The 14,944-nt window shown below is 28.3% G+C and overlaps 1 protein-coding gene across 4 annotated transcripts in view; it reads left to right on the forward strand.

Moving 5' to 3' along the window:
• Positions 1-14,944, forward strand: part of Liprin-alpha (PTPRF interacting protein alpha) — a 681,298-nt gene that overhangs the window by 551,215 nt on the left and 115,139 nt on the right. For all 4 annotated transcript variants that reach the window (XM_075371365.1, XM_075371367.1, XM_075371368.1 and 1 more), the window contains 3 exons: positions 6,687-6,767; positions 9,920-10,087; positions 14,358-14,477. In XM_075371365.1, coding sequence (XP_075227480.1) covers positions 6,687-6,767; positions 9,920-10,087; positions 14,358-14,477 — 369 coding nt within the window. The remainder of the gene's footprint in view (positions 1-6,686; positions 6,768-9,919; positions 10,088-14,357; positions 14,478-14,944) is intronic.

Genomic DNA, 14,944 nt, shown 5'->3' on the forward strand with positions numbered 1-14,944 from the left:
AAAAAATAGCGAGGTATTACTTCAGAAAATGGAATGTACAAGTTTACATTAATATAATATGTCACCCTCGTGCATCTTCTGAAGTAAAACCGAAAAAGAGATTATGTCCCACTATTTTTTTATTTTTTTATTAACCACATTGGCCAATATAAAATTTAATACTGAAAAAAGTAAAGACGTTCCTTTATCTATTAGTTCATAATTTGTACGTAAAATATGAATATTAAATAGTAAGTAAATTGAATACAATATTTACCTTTTTTTATAACTGTATATTTTTGTGATATAATTAAACTTTGTCAGTACTGTTCATGAAGCTATGTATGATTTTTTTTTATATTATTTTATTATTGTTAATTGCTTTCCCTTCTCCTATGCATGAATGAATGATGTTGCAGGCTGTACATTTGTAATTTATTTATTAATTTATCCCTCGTTTTTAATCATCCTGGGAGTTTATGTACTTATCATTAACAAAGCATGTATCTTACTTAGCATATCTCTATCATTTTAGTATCAGTCTGAATCATATTCATTTTCTTGTTTATTAACACTATTTCAGATATATATATATATTCAGTTACTTCCTAAGTCAGTGATTCCCAAACTGTGTGCTGCAGCACCCCGGGGAGCTGCGACCTCTTCATATATTCGTGAAATATTGTAAAAGCTTCATAATTAATTGAACAAAAAACAAAGTAAGGAACTAAAAATATCTAGATTTTGTTTTGTGTGGTGTGTTTTTACTTGACTCTGTATAAAAGTAAAGTCGCCGGTGGAGAATATTCTAGTAAACATGAGCCGACAATCCAGTTATTAGAGTTTGGTCTTACGTCAACAGAAATTAATGGTGAAGAGACGACAATGTGTATTGTGTATGAAAGTTTTGGCAGCAGAGTGAATGCTTCCAAGTAAATTAAGTGCTACTTAGAAGCTGATCACCACATGGTTGGTTGGCAAATCTCGTGACTTTTTTTTAAGACTACATGTATACCAAACAACGCTTTCATACCATCGCAGAAGAACTTATTCTACTGGCTGCTGTAGATATGGTGAACATGATGGTTGGTCTGCTGGAAAGCTGCTTTTAAAAGTGTCTTTGTTCAATAACACAATTAGTCAGAGAATACAACATATGATGAAGGATATCAACAATCAATTAATTGAAAAAATTAAAGGAGTGGAATTTGGATTGCAGTTAGATGAGGCTATGGATAATAAGGATTCTCATTTGATATGCTATGTATGGTTTATAGACGGTAATTATTAAAGAAGACCTTCTGTTTTATAAAAATATCATTGCAGGAGCAAAGGTTCAGGATCTGTTCGAAATTCTTAATACATTCATATCTGAAAATAATTTGAATTGACCTAAGTGCGTTGGTGTCTGTACTGATGGAGCTCGCTTCATGCCTGGCTGCTATGGAAAATTACAGGCACTTTTTCGAAGCAAATCACCAAATACAGTGTGAACGCATTGAATTATTCATAGGAAAGTGCTTGCATCAAAGCATCTGAGTCCTGCACTGTGTCAAACAAGATAATCTGGTTTAAAAAATACTTTCAAAATGAAAATTTTGATAGGTTTGCATGGATTCAAGTTCCATTTAACACTAGTGCTCCATCTGAATTTACTTCTGCGGAAGAAAAGAATCTTATCGACAACAGAATCTTGTGACAACAGTTTGAAAGCAAAATTTGACAGCATGGAATTGACAGAATTTTGGATTTCAATAAAAAGTGAATATCCTCCTCTTTTAAGTGATAAGGCAAAGCTGGGTTTTTGTAATAAAAAGCAAGTATAGAGAAAAATCAACATGGATAAGGAAATAAGGGTGGCCGTGTCCAGTTTAATTCCACGATTTGAAAAAATTTGCAATAATTTGAGTTTCATCTTTTAATTGAAACAGGTCGCCGTGATTTAGAAAAGTTTGGGAACCACTGTCCTAAGCAACCTCCTTAAGTATCTTAACAGAAATTTATCTAACATTTTCTTAGTTATGATTACAATTTCTGCTACTTCCTTATAGTTCTTCCCAGTTACATCACCCTTTATTATTTTGTAGATTCAGTTTTGTCATGAGTAAATTTTCTTTCTGTTTTTTTCATGAAACCTATAAAAAATTTTCCTTTTACAGTATCAATAATTTTTTGTGGTGTTGAAGAAAATAATTACGTTTAGAATATCAGCTTCTGGTTAGCACAGATTAATAATTTTAGTTATAAAATTCTCTTGAGACAGAGTTACCATAAACTGTTGTTGTCAACAACAAATCCATATATAAAATAATGACTAAAGAAGAGGTAATGGATATGGATCAAGAAAACAAGGAAAATAAAATTTTATTTGTAAAGAAACCTTATAAATATTTAACAGTGTGATGTGGAGACCTCCAAAACAATTATTCATTTAAAAGATAACAAACTAAATAACTGACGTTTTCAACAAAAAAAAATTTTAATTATAATAAAATAATTTTAATTTTCATGCTTTGTACAGCATTTGACAATACAAAAAAATAGCCTGTATTCATTATAAAAGGAATCTATATGGCAGAACAAATATCATTCTCTGATGTATATGCCAGTAATACAGGTTTCACAATGATGAACTCTGTACTAGTAAGAAAAATTTTTTTTTAATAATATTCTCATTTATTTTGGTTATAAAAACAACTTTTTTACTATATCATTATTTAGCATGGGAATTTTGTCTTCCAGTGAATTCGTATGAGTGGTATTTTTTTTTCTTAAAAAAAAACTGTTCTGAAATTGTTTTAAAATATTTGAATATGCTAAATATGGTTCTCAAGAAAAATAAAATGCCAAGTTACAAAAAAAAAATACTTTTTCGTAATTGCTTCAATTTTTGTGTGCAAAAGGATCTTCAGCTGCTGAAATTCATCAGGAGTTGCGCCTAGTGAGTGGAACACTACAGTAATGAGTGAAGGAAAGGTTACTGGCAGGCCCAGTATTTAGACTGACAAAATCATTCAATAAGTGAACCGAAAACCGATGTGATTGGCGATTGATGATTAGTGCTCTGGCTGATGAATATCTGCATGTTACAGAAAAGCTCGGATATCAGTACCGAAAATGCTCACCGACTAACACAAAGAGCAAAGAATGTGCAGTGGATTTTTGGGCCGCTATCGACAAGCTGGAGATGATTTGTTTTCCCACATTGTTACAGGTGATGAGACTTGAATATCCTACACCAACGCAGAATTGAAACAACTTGAATGCTGCCACTGCACCATTCAAGTTCCCCAAAACCGAAAAAGTTTAAGCAATCTCCATACTCGAGTCGAAAAATGTTGGCTACTATTTTTTGGGACGAAAAGGGCTTGATTTTGTTTGATTTCATGGAATGTGAATCAAAAATTTACTGCGAAACACTCAACCAAACTGAGATACACAATACAATTATTGCATTTTATGAAAGTACTCAGTTATATACAATAATATCTGTCTCTCTATCTCTTGGATGCATCATTTGCACATAACTCTACTCCCCCCCCCCCCATAAAATTCACCAATCAGTATCATTAATTTACACATTTTTACTAAAACAGATTGATTCATAATTGCTAAAATGTATCAAAGCATCCAAATCAGTGCCAGAAATGCCCAGTAGACATTCCGTAGTAAGAAATTTTTACACAGTAAATTTTATTGTCTTGCATTGTTTTGTATCCCTTAAAAAAACTCACAATCTTGATCTTATTGACTGGTTACATAACTTTGAGAACTGCAAAATTATCATAATATTGTAGGACTCATACATTATCAAATGTACCAATGGTTCATGGATATCTTTATTCAGTAGTTGCTTTCTTTCTTATCAAATGATTTTTACTGTTATGACTTGCTCATACATTTCATCCTGGGACTTGTTTCCTGACACTTATTCTGGTTTGAAAACTTGTTTAAATATGACCGACATGGATGATTAGGAAATTAATACAGCAACATATTATTCATAATAGTTTGTTTACAGAATCATATTTCATGTGAGTCTCTCTTTGAAATAAACGCGACCATTTAATTGCAGTATTTGTTTTTTTTTTGTATGGTTGATTAAAAATTAAATTTTTATATTATGCAAAGTTGGTATTTCAGTTTTTCCTTTTTTATTTATTAGAAAGGAACTTTTTCTTCTTCTGTTATGTTTGATAGTTAATTACTGGTTGATTTCTTTTTCTTCACTCTCCTTCCTTTTTTCCAGCTCTCATTCATTATTCCTTCCTTTTTTGGGACGATTTTTTTATTGATGCACTCTCTGGTTCCTTTCTGAAAACCTTCATAAAGTTGGTTCTTTTCCTATATGTGTCTGTCTTATCTGTTGGATTTATCCCTGCAATTGCGAGATCTTTGTGATTAATTCATCTGTGTGAACTGCTTAATGTTTGCTTTTTGCTCAAAAATGCTCTTCATCAATTTGTTTTCATTCATTCTTGTCATGTATGAGTAGAAGGCCAATCTTCTTTTCAACTGGCATCTGTGAGTCTCTCTACATGGATGTAGAGTAATTCATTTTCCGTAACCTCCAGCCCTCATCAGTTTTCCATGGTTTGAGTAGCTTTCTTAGTATTTTATACTTTCAGCCAACTCCAGTTTGTCAATTTCTTCTCTGTTTAGAGTTTTGCACTCCATAGCATACAGCACTGCAGACCTAACTGCTGTGGCATGAGCAGTTGGCCTTCTTAAGTTTATTTATGTCTCGTGTAACCAAGGTTTGTTACTAAATAATTTGGTGAATGCCTAATGTTGGTCATGTACTCAGTTTTATCAATAGATATTCTTAGCTTATACCTACCTGTCTTTTCAGCCAACTCCATCAAGATGTTCAATAGTTCCTCTGTTGTTTTTATGTCCTGTATTAGGATTGCAAAAGCGATACAATTTATGTTCAGATTTTCTTTAGCATAGCCTAATCCAACATTTCAAATTTTCTTTTCACAGATTTTCCTCCATTCCCTAATGACCTTCTCCAAGACCACATTGAAAAGAAGCGGTGATGGGGGGGCCTCTCCTTGCCTTACACCTGTCTGAATGCTGAATAGCTGTAAAATTTCTCCTTTGAACTTAATTTTTGATGTTGTTCCTTCCCGATCAATTGTTTTCTCATTCAGTGCTTTTCAACACTTGTCTCCACTTGGTGATCCTGGATAGGTTTGAAAGAAATTTTAGACCTAAAAAGAAATTTCAGCGGAGATTCTAGGACTAATAACTCTTGCTGATAATAACTTTGTAATCCAGATTTCCAAATCGTATTAATAATCAGATCCAACATTTACATAAATAATTAAGCATTATGGCAAAAAAATCCACAGGAAAGGAACATTTTATTTATACACGTTATGTCTTTCTTAAAATGTTTGTTCTGAAAATCAACTTATACAGGAAATTTCACATGACATGTGAAATGTTGGCTTTAATATAGCTTTCCTGGAATAATATGTATTTTGTGTAATATTTTTTACATCCAGGGTTTAATAATAATATAATTACATACATAATGTTATGTACAGAGTTGTAATATGCAAGTATACATACATAATGTTGATGCATAATGTTTTATAAATGCATAAAATGACATGGCACGATGCTCATTGTAGCCAAGAATGAATGCTTTTACTATTCTTATTATAATTGTTTTTGTTTTTAATAATGAAAACGAATTATGTATTATATTTTTGTATGTTGTTGCACATAATTATGTATCTCTATTATTTGTTTTTAAAACAGTTGCTGGTATATAATGTATTATTTAAAGCACTTTGGAAATTTATTTAATTTATTTATTTAATATTATTATTTTGTAAGAATTACTATTATTCATTATTCAATCATCTGTATTGCTTCTTTTATATATTAATTGTTATTAAAATGTCTGCTATCCTCAGTTCAATTATTACATTTTATTACAAGAGGTGTTATTTTGAAATGATTTGTTTTTCATTTTTTGAATGTTTCTATTGTATATTTTATGTATTTAAATTGAAAATTATATTCAGCAATAAAGTAACAAAATAGTACCAGAAATCTATTCTCGTACTGAAATCTAATTAATACTAAAGAACAACTTCCTAGCTCACTTGTGATTGGGGATTAGCTTTTCAGATATTTTATCAAATCATATTGTATGCCAAATTTAGTAAAACTTGCACAACAGAATTCATCAGTACTGTTATTTTAATCTACATATAGCATAAGGGGGTAATTCCCTTTATGCGTACAAAAAATTTGTTTTGAATCATTGAACATAAACCATTTTTATGATTTAATTAGAAGTGCTAATCTTATTTTTAAGGAAAATAGATAATGAAAAATGAATTTGTAGGTGAGTATTACTGAATTGAAGATTGAGATTTAGGTTTAGAAAACAAGATGATCAAACAAATTGAACAGACTTTGCTTAAAAAACAGTATACTTAAAGATTTTCCAATTTTCTATTTGTTTAACTACATTAGGGAGATCAAGCAATCAATCCATTGTTTGTTAGCATATAAATGATCTTTTTGCCTTTATTAACCTTTTGCCTCTATGAACAATTTGATCTGAAAACAAGATTGGACTGAGGATGGCATAAATTGTTATTGTTTATTTCTTTTGTTTGTTGTTGTTGCTTTGTTGTTATTGGTGTTGAATGTTTGTTGGATGTTTGTGTTGTCATTGACAGCAGCGGCTGTCTAATGGTGCCATTGAACCGGATTCTGAAGTTGCTCGTGTCATAGAATTACAAGACACCATACAAAAACAGGTAATAATTAAAATAATCATTTTTATTTGTCAGTTATTGTAATTTGTAATTTTAGTTATTTTTTGTTCAAATTTCAATTATATATGAAAAGATGTAAGATATTTTTATTTATTTAAAAATTTACAAATGTTTTTTTTTTATTTATCATTGGGCACATATATTTGTGTGCCTGTTTACTCTTATGTGTATTACAGTTTAGAATTTTTATTTTATTTGCTTTTATTAAGGTTTATGATTTTAATTAATTGTTTTTGAGCATATGTAGACTTTGGTTATGTAAAATCAATATTATTGTGCAGTTACATTTTAGATATGTGAAAAAATGATTTTGAGTTGTTTAATAATTTTGTGTTCTGTATATATGTTCATTTTTATGTAACTTCTTTTCTCTTTTATATTACTTAGAAATTGGTGAGCCATCATAAGGAGGAAGCATGTTATTTTTAAAAAAACTTGCTCCCATATATGCATCAAATCTCAAAAAACCCGCTAAAAGCTTAAAACTCTATGTTAAAAAGCTGTTAACTATACTGCACTGCTTTTATTTAATATTGTCTTCCTTTGTGGATCAACTCTTGTGATCAGTTTTTTGCCATTATCCAACAAACTTGAAATTTTATATGTAGATTTATTTTTAGTGACATTTATGATATCAGTTAATTGCTAATTAATGAAATTACAAAAAAAATCAGTTTTTAAATGGAGTTCAGATTAAGAAAAAATGCATATTTTTGAAACTAAAAGTATGATTAAATTCATGTTTGATTGTTTATGCTTCAGTAAATGAATCAAACACAAAACACGTTTTGTAAAACTAAAAATATAAAATAAAAATATATGTAGTTACACTTAGTGAGAAACATTAAGGCAGTTATCAAAGATGAGCGCCCACAATTTAATTTTTAACATTATTTGTTAATAATGTAAAAATTTTTATTTTTTTAGTAGATTTTAAATAAAAACATTCTTTAAAAAATAATTGTATCTATTATGATTAATTCACCCCTGGAAGCTTGTGAAAGGCTTGTTTATAGAAATGCTATTTATAAACATTTACAGTGTATGAAGCAAGTCCAAATGGAATTTGAATAGAACCTTCACAATAGCAAACAGACATCAGAATTGCACCATGGAGGTTGGGATATATTTAATTAAAAGTATTTTTTATTTTTATTAAATTTATATAAAGAAAAGGAAATATTACATTTTCCTACATTATGGGGTTTTTCTATGATAGAAACTTGTAAGTCCTTCAACATTTATTTTTTTAATTTAATTCTTTATAACTATAGTTTTCTCTATAACTGCAGTTATTTTTTCAATTTTCTCTTGTCTTATGAAGAAAATATTGAATATAGTAATTGAACCTCTGATTATACAATATGAATAACATGTTCTTGTAACTGTAGCTTAATTACTTTCTTGTAAAAATAATTTCTTGTTTTGGAAATGTTATATAATAAAATCGTAATAAAATGATTAACTTACCATTTTTATATGTTTACTCATGTTTTTCTGTTATTTTAAATTCAGTGTACATTAAACTGTTCGGTCATATTTTTAAAATTCATTGGTTAATCTTTTAGTTAAAAATTTAAAGATCCTTTTCTTCTGTTTAGAAACTTATTTTCTACTCCAAGTTTTTTCAATTTATATAAATTTAAAATTGGGAAAAACTGTTTAAAAAGACTTTAGTTACTATGGTAATTGATTATAAATGTCTGTTAATTTTTAATTTTAATTTTAATTTTTTTTAGAAGAAATTGATTATTTAATCAGTCTTTTTATTATTTTATTTGTATCTATTTATCATGTATTATTATTTTTTTTTGTTTAAAATAAAATCCGTCTCGATCATTGAACAAAACTGATAGAGATGACTTAGAAAAATCCATATTAAAGGGGTGATTCATTAACAATAGATGATTATTTACTAATAACAGAATTAGAAATTAAAAGTATTAACAATATTAAAGTATGAAGTATTATGGATTGTTTATTCAAGTTTTATTTTGGGAAAACTACATACTATTCTTTAATGCAGTATTAAATAAAGCCTGCTTGTATGTTATTATAAAAGGAATTACAAGGGTACTTATTATTAGGAGACACTTAATTTTTGTTTTCTTGAAAGTATTGCGAATATATTTTTATATTTTGCTGTCATTTATAAATTAATATTACCTATTTTGATTTAAGCGTAAAGTTAGCTCAAATTTACCCTTCACACCAGGGTTTCAAATGTTTGGTTTATCTAGTGTTTGGTTTATCTTTGTAACTATTAGGAGAGTAAACAAAAATGTTCTTTTGCTGTAAAGTCACATATTCACTTTTGATCAGATGCTACCATGTGAATTTAACTTGTGAGGGTTTTGTAATATTTTTTATTTACCAAATAGAAAGTACACCCCACATTTTTTATCTCCTACATTGTTACTAAATTAATTAACTGGAGTCAAATTTTGTCCAAATCTTTTACTGTATCTTCTACATAGACGAGTATGTTAATACCAATAATAATAATTAGGCTATATTGTCTTTATTCTTTCTGTAATGAAGCAGTGCCTTTTCTTTGTATTCCACTTTTAATTTTTGACATTTAATTTAGATAAGATTAATTTAATGAATAACTGTTTTCGTAAAAAGTTAAAATAATACATTTTATGTCCATTGTAATTTTTCATTTGTGAGGTTGTAAAAAAGTTCTAACCTCACTTAAAAAAACAAATAGAAAAATTGTTATTGATGAAAGATGACAAATTGTTGTTTAATTGTTTTATTTACCAGTACAAAAGTTATGAAATTATTTAGAAATAACTTAGCATCAATTTTAAAGGTAATCTGATGTATTGTTTAATAATTTCTTTTATAATGATCAGGTAGAATTAGTTTTTTTCTTGTTTTATATACCTTTGATAATAAGATTTAGACAGACAAATTTAGAATTTTAGTGTAGATAAACGAAAAAACTAATTAAAGTTTTTTTTTGTAAGATTTGTTTCGATTAACTGTGAACTGTATATTTTGGGTTTTTTATTTTTCTTTCAGATAATTTCATTATTTCAGCAAGGCTTTTTTTCTCTATAAGTATTTGGTGATGAATCATTTAAATTTTATTAAGAGTAAAACTGTTTTCTTCTTAATTGTTTTAGAGCGGAGAATTGACGACATGGCAGCGACGTGTCTCAGAATTGAGCAGCCGTGTATCAGAATTAGAAGAGAATCTTTCAAAAGCGCAGAAGGAATTAGTTAAAGCTCAAGATACAAATTCAAAACTTCAAAGAGATTTAATGGAAAATGTTGCTCAAAAAGGAGATCAGGTATTATATTCTATTCTACAATATAGATGAATATCTTTTATATATTTTACTATTGTGTTTATCTGTGTTGTATATACAGGAAAACTTTTACATGTAAAAATTACATTACAATTTAGTCTCTACTAAATCTGAGCATTTTTTGGCCAAACTTCTTGTATAATTATGAAAACAGAATAATACAATAAAACTGTTTTAATAAAATTTCATTATTTACAACTCTAGAAGTTACTATCTCACATCTACAACCTTTTATTTTACATAAAATATTTCCCTAATTTTCCCACATTTTCAAAAATTTGGAAATTTTATGGCTAAATTTAAATATGGACCCTTTTTACCTGAACAATGTGTAAAACTTTACATAGAGTCTAAATTAATTATAATCTTAAAGTCAATATCACCTGAAATAAATTATAAGTTTTCATCATCTGATAAATCTGTTGTATTTTCGTCACCATCATCTTCTTGTAAGTTCACACTGTGTTGTAGTAAGTGGTCATCCCAACAATCCTTCATCATGAAAATCTTCTATTTGAAGGTTTTCTGCATGTCTAATGCATTTTCTCCAGTCACCTATTGTTATGTGGTTTTTGGCATCCTCCAGTAACATTTTTACATTATTTATTTGAAATATACTTTTTCCACCACACCTTTTATCTGTGCCCAAATTAGCTTGATTAAGTTATACTGGCAGTTGTAGGATGGTAATCAAATAACTTCATGCCCCATTTTTGTTGCAGTGTTGTCAAGCTGACACTTTCTCTTTAAGCAGAATGATAGCTGATGTTATCCATCACGATAACACGGCCTTCTTCCAAAGATTGCAACAAATTTACGCACCATTCTCTAAATGGATTACCGTTCATTTCTTTGCCGAATTCCCCTATATACTTTGACTGAAAAACAAGAGCACAGTGTTTTATAAAACCAAGTTTATAACAATCATTGTGGCGTATAATTAAACAGGATCCTTTCCCAACCAGAATCTTAAGGCCATCACTGCTTGTTGAATTATTCCAGATGTATTTTCTGAATGGTTCTGGTTTACCCACGTTTCATCTTGGTAAATTTTTGGTCAAGAATTATTTTTTAAATCTAATTTTGTGCATTTTCCTTAAAAAGTTTACCCGAGCAAGAACAATGTTAGATCTCTCCATCAAAAATTTTCTGCCATCATTACAATTACAAAATCAGAACCCTATTGTCCTATTGAAAAATTTCCATATAGACTACACACTGCTGGTAAAATTTATTTAGTTTTAACCCTGTTGTCTGACAATTTTTCTTGTAGAATATACACTGCTGGTAAAATTTATTTATTCTTTTGAGAATATCCAATTTTACTGCATGTCGTTACTCTTTTCTATTATAAAATTCTTGAATCGAATGACAAACTATATCTTAATTAAAATCATCCAGATCGGTTACCCAGTTAATACAAATAATTTTTTTTTTTTGAGGCGATTCAAAAGAATGTTCATATAATTTGCCTTGTACTGATGCATTTTCATTACTTTCTTGACAAAACGTTTTTTACTGTATGCACGAATGCAGCACATGGTTGCAGTCATTCCTGTGTGGCATTAAAAACCTCATAAATAGTAGCACAAAGTTCTTTGCTCTGACAGGTTCTTTTAAATAATTATGTTCCCTACAAATCATTTTTTAGATTGTTTCTGAAGATGAAGACTCTTTGCTGCCATGTTAACATTTTTATACGCTTATACAGTTAAAATAATGTAACTTTCATAATTAAAGATCAGCCAAAGAAACTGCATGTTCGATTGATATAAAACCATAATCTGAACTGGTTGAAACTATATTACAAAACTAAAGTTGTGTATGCAGTAGTGACAAATATGATGTAACAATGGCTTGAAATAGTAGACTATTTGAAAGGTAGACTATTTAAAATAACAATTAAACTGAATAGTATAAATGATAATTATGCCAGTTTTTTTATTTAACAAAAGGTTTGCCTCTGTATGTGATTGTTATTCAATAACAGTACAAAAAGAAATTAAGTATTCATTCACAAAATATATGAAAAGACACAATTTTTAGAATGAGATAATCTTAATTTCTGATGCTTAGTTAGTGACGGGTTTGGTGATGTACTGGACATACACATTTGACCTTCACCCACAAGATGATTTCAAATCTATTATAGTTAATCTGTGTCAATGGTTTCCATAAATTAAACTGATAAATTCATACTGCAGCTATATATATTCTTTGTTTTGTTGTTTACTTAAGAGACTAGTTTTCCTAGGATACTACGAGCTACAGTTTTAACTGATCCCTTCCAATGGGTTCATGTTACAAGTAGACCGAAATAAATATCCTTTATGAAAGGATGTCATTGCTTATTCAGTTTATTTATGAAGCAAATTTAATATTGAAAATTTTTCCTCCTTTTAAAATATTTTGTAGTAAAACAAACAGTGCTTTCACATTATTCTTACCTATCTACTTATACTGATTTGTCAAAATCATTCCAGTAGTTTACTGGTTGTAACAGTGATAAGTCTTTTGTCTGTGCACACAGATATTAGGGATATTTAAGTTCACAAAGTTACCTTTTAATTTTGCCACACTGTTTTAAACAGGTCAGTTATCCTGAAGATTTATAAACTCTCCTTCCAAACCATATTATTTTTAACAGTGATTTTAGACTTAAATTACATCTTGGTTTCTCTGGAAGGATTCTTGAAGTAATTTTCTAAAAGAGAAAGATGATAAAGAGCTGGGTAGTATAAGGTAATGGAAATTTTGATGAGTGTGTCCAAAAGTGTGCATTTCTGTTATTATTTCTTATGGCAGTGGTGGTTAATTGCTTTGCACAAATACATTCTTATTTCAGAGAGATTAAAGTATGTGGAACTCAAATATGTTACGGTGAAAGGGAATAATCACAAGTATAAGAAAATAATTTTTGTGTTAAGCATCCAGTATGTTTCAAGTTGTTTTTCTTTTAAAATAAGAAAAGAAAAACTTGAAAATAGGTTTCTTGTTCATTACCAGTACTATGGAACACAAGTATATTAATTTTATGATACTTGCTGCACCATTATAAATCCAGGCTTATTATTATTTTTTTTTATCTGTTCATTTTTAGTAACTTTTCGATATGCTACAGCTATTTATTATATGCTATTTTGATATGCTACAGCTAACCTATTATTGTGTAATTATCTACTTTAATTCTTTCATAAATATTGATTGCATCATGGGTAGCAGTGTCACACTGGAAGCAAACAGATAAGTTCAAAATAGTGATGGATGAATACTCAGATTCCTGAAATACCAAAAAGTATTTAAATATCAGACATAAAAAAAAAATCCAGATATCATGCCATACATACATCTTTGTATTTATTGCAGTGAATATTACTTTTGACAAGGAAGTATTAGGACCAATCATCAGCTCATTACAAATAACTATAATTCATTAAAATAAATTTGAAAATAAAATTTTATATTTTAATTAAAGTAAAATAATATTTGTTGCAATACTAGTTCATAATTCTTACTTTTGCTGAAAAAATTGTCTACTGAATTATTTGTGCAAAGTTTTGTCGCCAGTAAAAAGCCAGATCAATGTGTGTATATATATATATATAAAATATTCTATGTATGTTCTATTAATATTAAAGATCAATATAAAGACTGAAAGGAAAATGTAATTATTATTAAATTTGGAGAAGTAAAAAATGTATAAATTATTCTTTGGTGGTGCGTTTGCTTTCAAACAGAAATAGTTATTTTACTTTGATGAAAATTGTCTTGCAATACCTTCACTTACTCCTGCAAATAAAGCTAAATAAAAATAGTATCCAATTCACAGATATAAAGATGCAATGTGTAATAAATATATATTTGGTCATTACATTATAAACTGTAATAAAATCATCCAACTCATAAATAAGTTAAAAAATATACTTTTAATATGTTTTTCCTTAAATTAATGTGTTACATATTAAAATAATAAAATTTTTTAATCATATTATAATGTTATTTAAAGAATTTATCAATTTATGTCTGAGCATTCAGTATTTTAATTATGCAGATTAAAGACTAGAAAAAGAAAACTTTATTTACTTTAACTTTATTTATCTTATTTTACCAGCATTTATCATTTTGTACTTGAATTTATTGATTAGAAAAACAGAATGATTTATCTCATGAATTCAACTTTTTTGAAGGTATTATAGAATAATTATTAATTTTTAAGGGAGTAATGCATTTAATTTTACTTGCAAAATTTCAGGAAGAGAGAATAGCAACATTAGAAAAAAGGTATTTAAATGCCCAACGAGAATCTACATCACTGCACGATCTCAATGAGAAACTAGAGCAAGAATTGCAACATAAAGAAGCACAACTTAAGGTAGTTAGTCCTCATGCCACAATATTAAATTTATTAATTGTATTTTTAGAAATATTATTTTCCCATATATAGATTGAATACAGTTCACATTGAATTTAATTAATACAAATAAATTTAATATCGAAATAAAAGCTGTGCCTTCTGAACAGATATATACATATATATTAATGAAATATAACCACCAAAACACAGTAACTAGATAAGTTTAAATTATACTTTATTAATTCCAAGAATTGATTTTCGCAGGATCCCGCATCTTCAGTTCTTGTTGAGTTTTATAATTATATTAAAACATATTTATCTATGATTTGGTAATTTGTCAAAATTGGTTTTTGAAAATTATGAAATTTATTATGGATGGATACACAAATTCTGCTGTCCAGAACTTCAATCATTTACATTCCAGTACTGGAATTTTATTATGTAATAACAAAATTATTTCAATCATGACTGTGGATGCAGGATCC

Source organism: Lycorma delicatula, chromosome 7 (assembly GCF_047948215.1).
Source record: "Lycorma delicatula isolate Av1 chromosome 7, ASM4794821v1, whole genome shotgun sequence".
Lineage (NCBI taxonomy): Eukaryota > Metazoa > Arthropoda > Insecta > Hemiptera > Fulgoridae > Lycorma > Lycorma delicatula.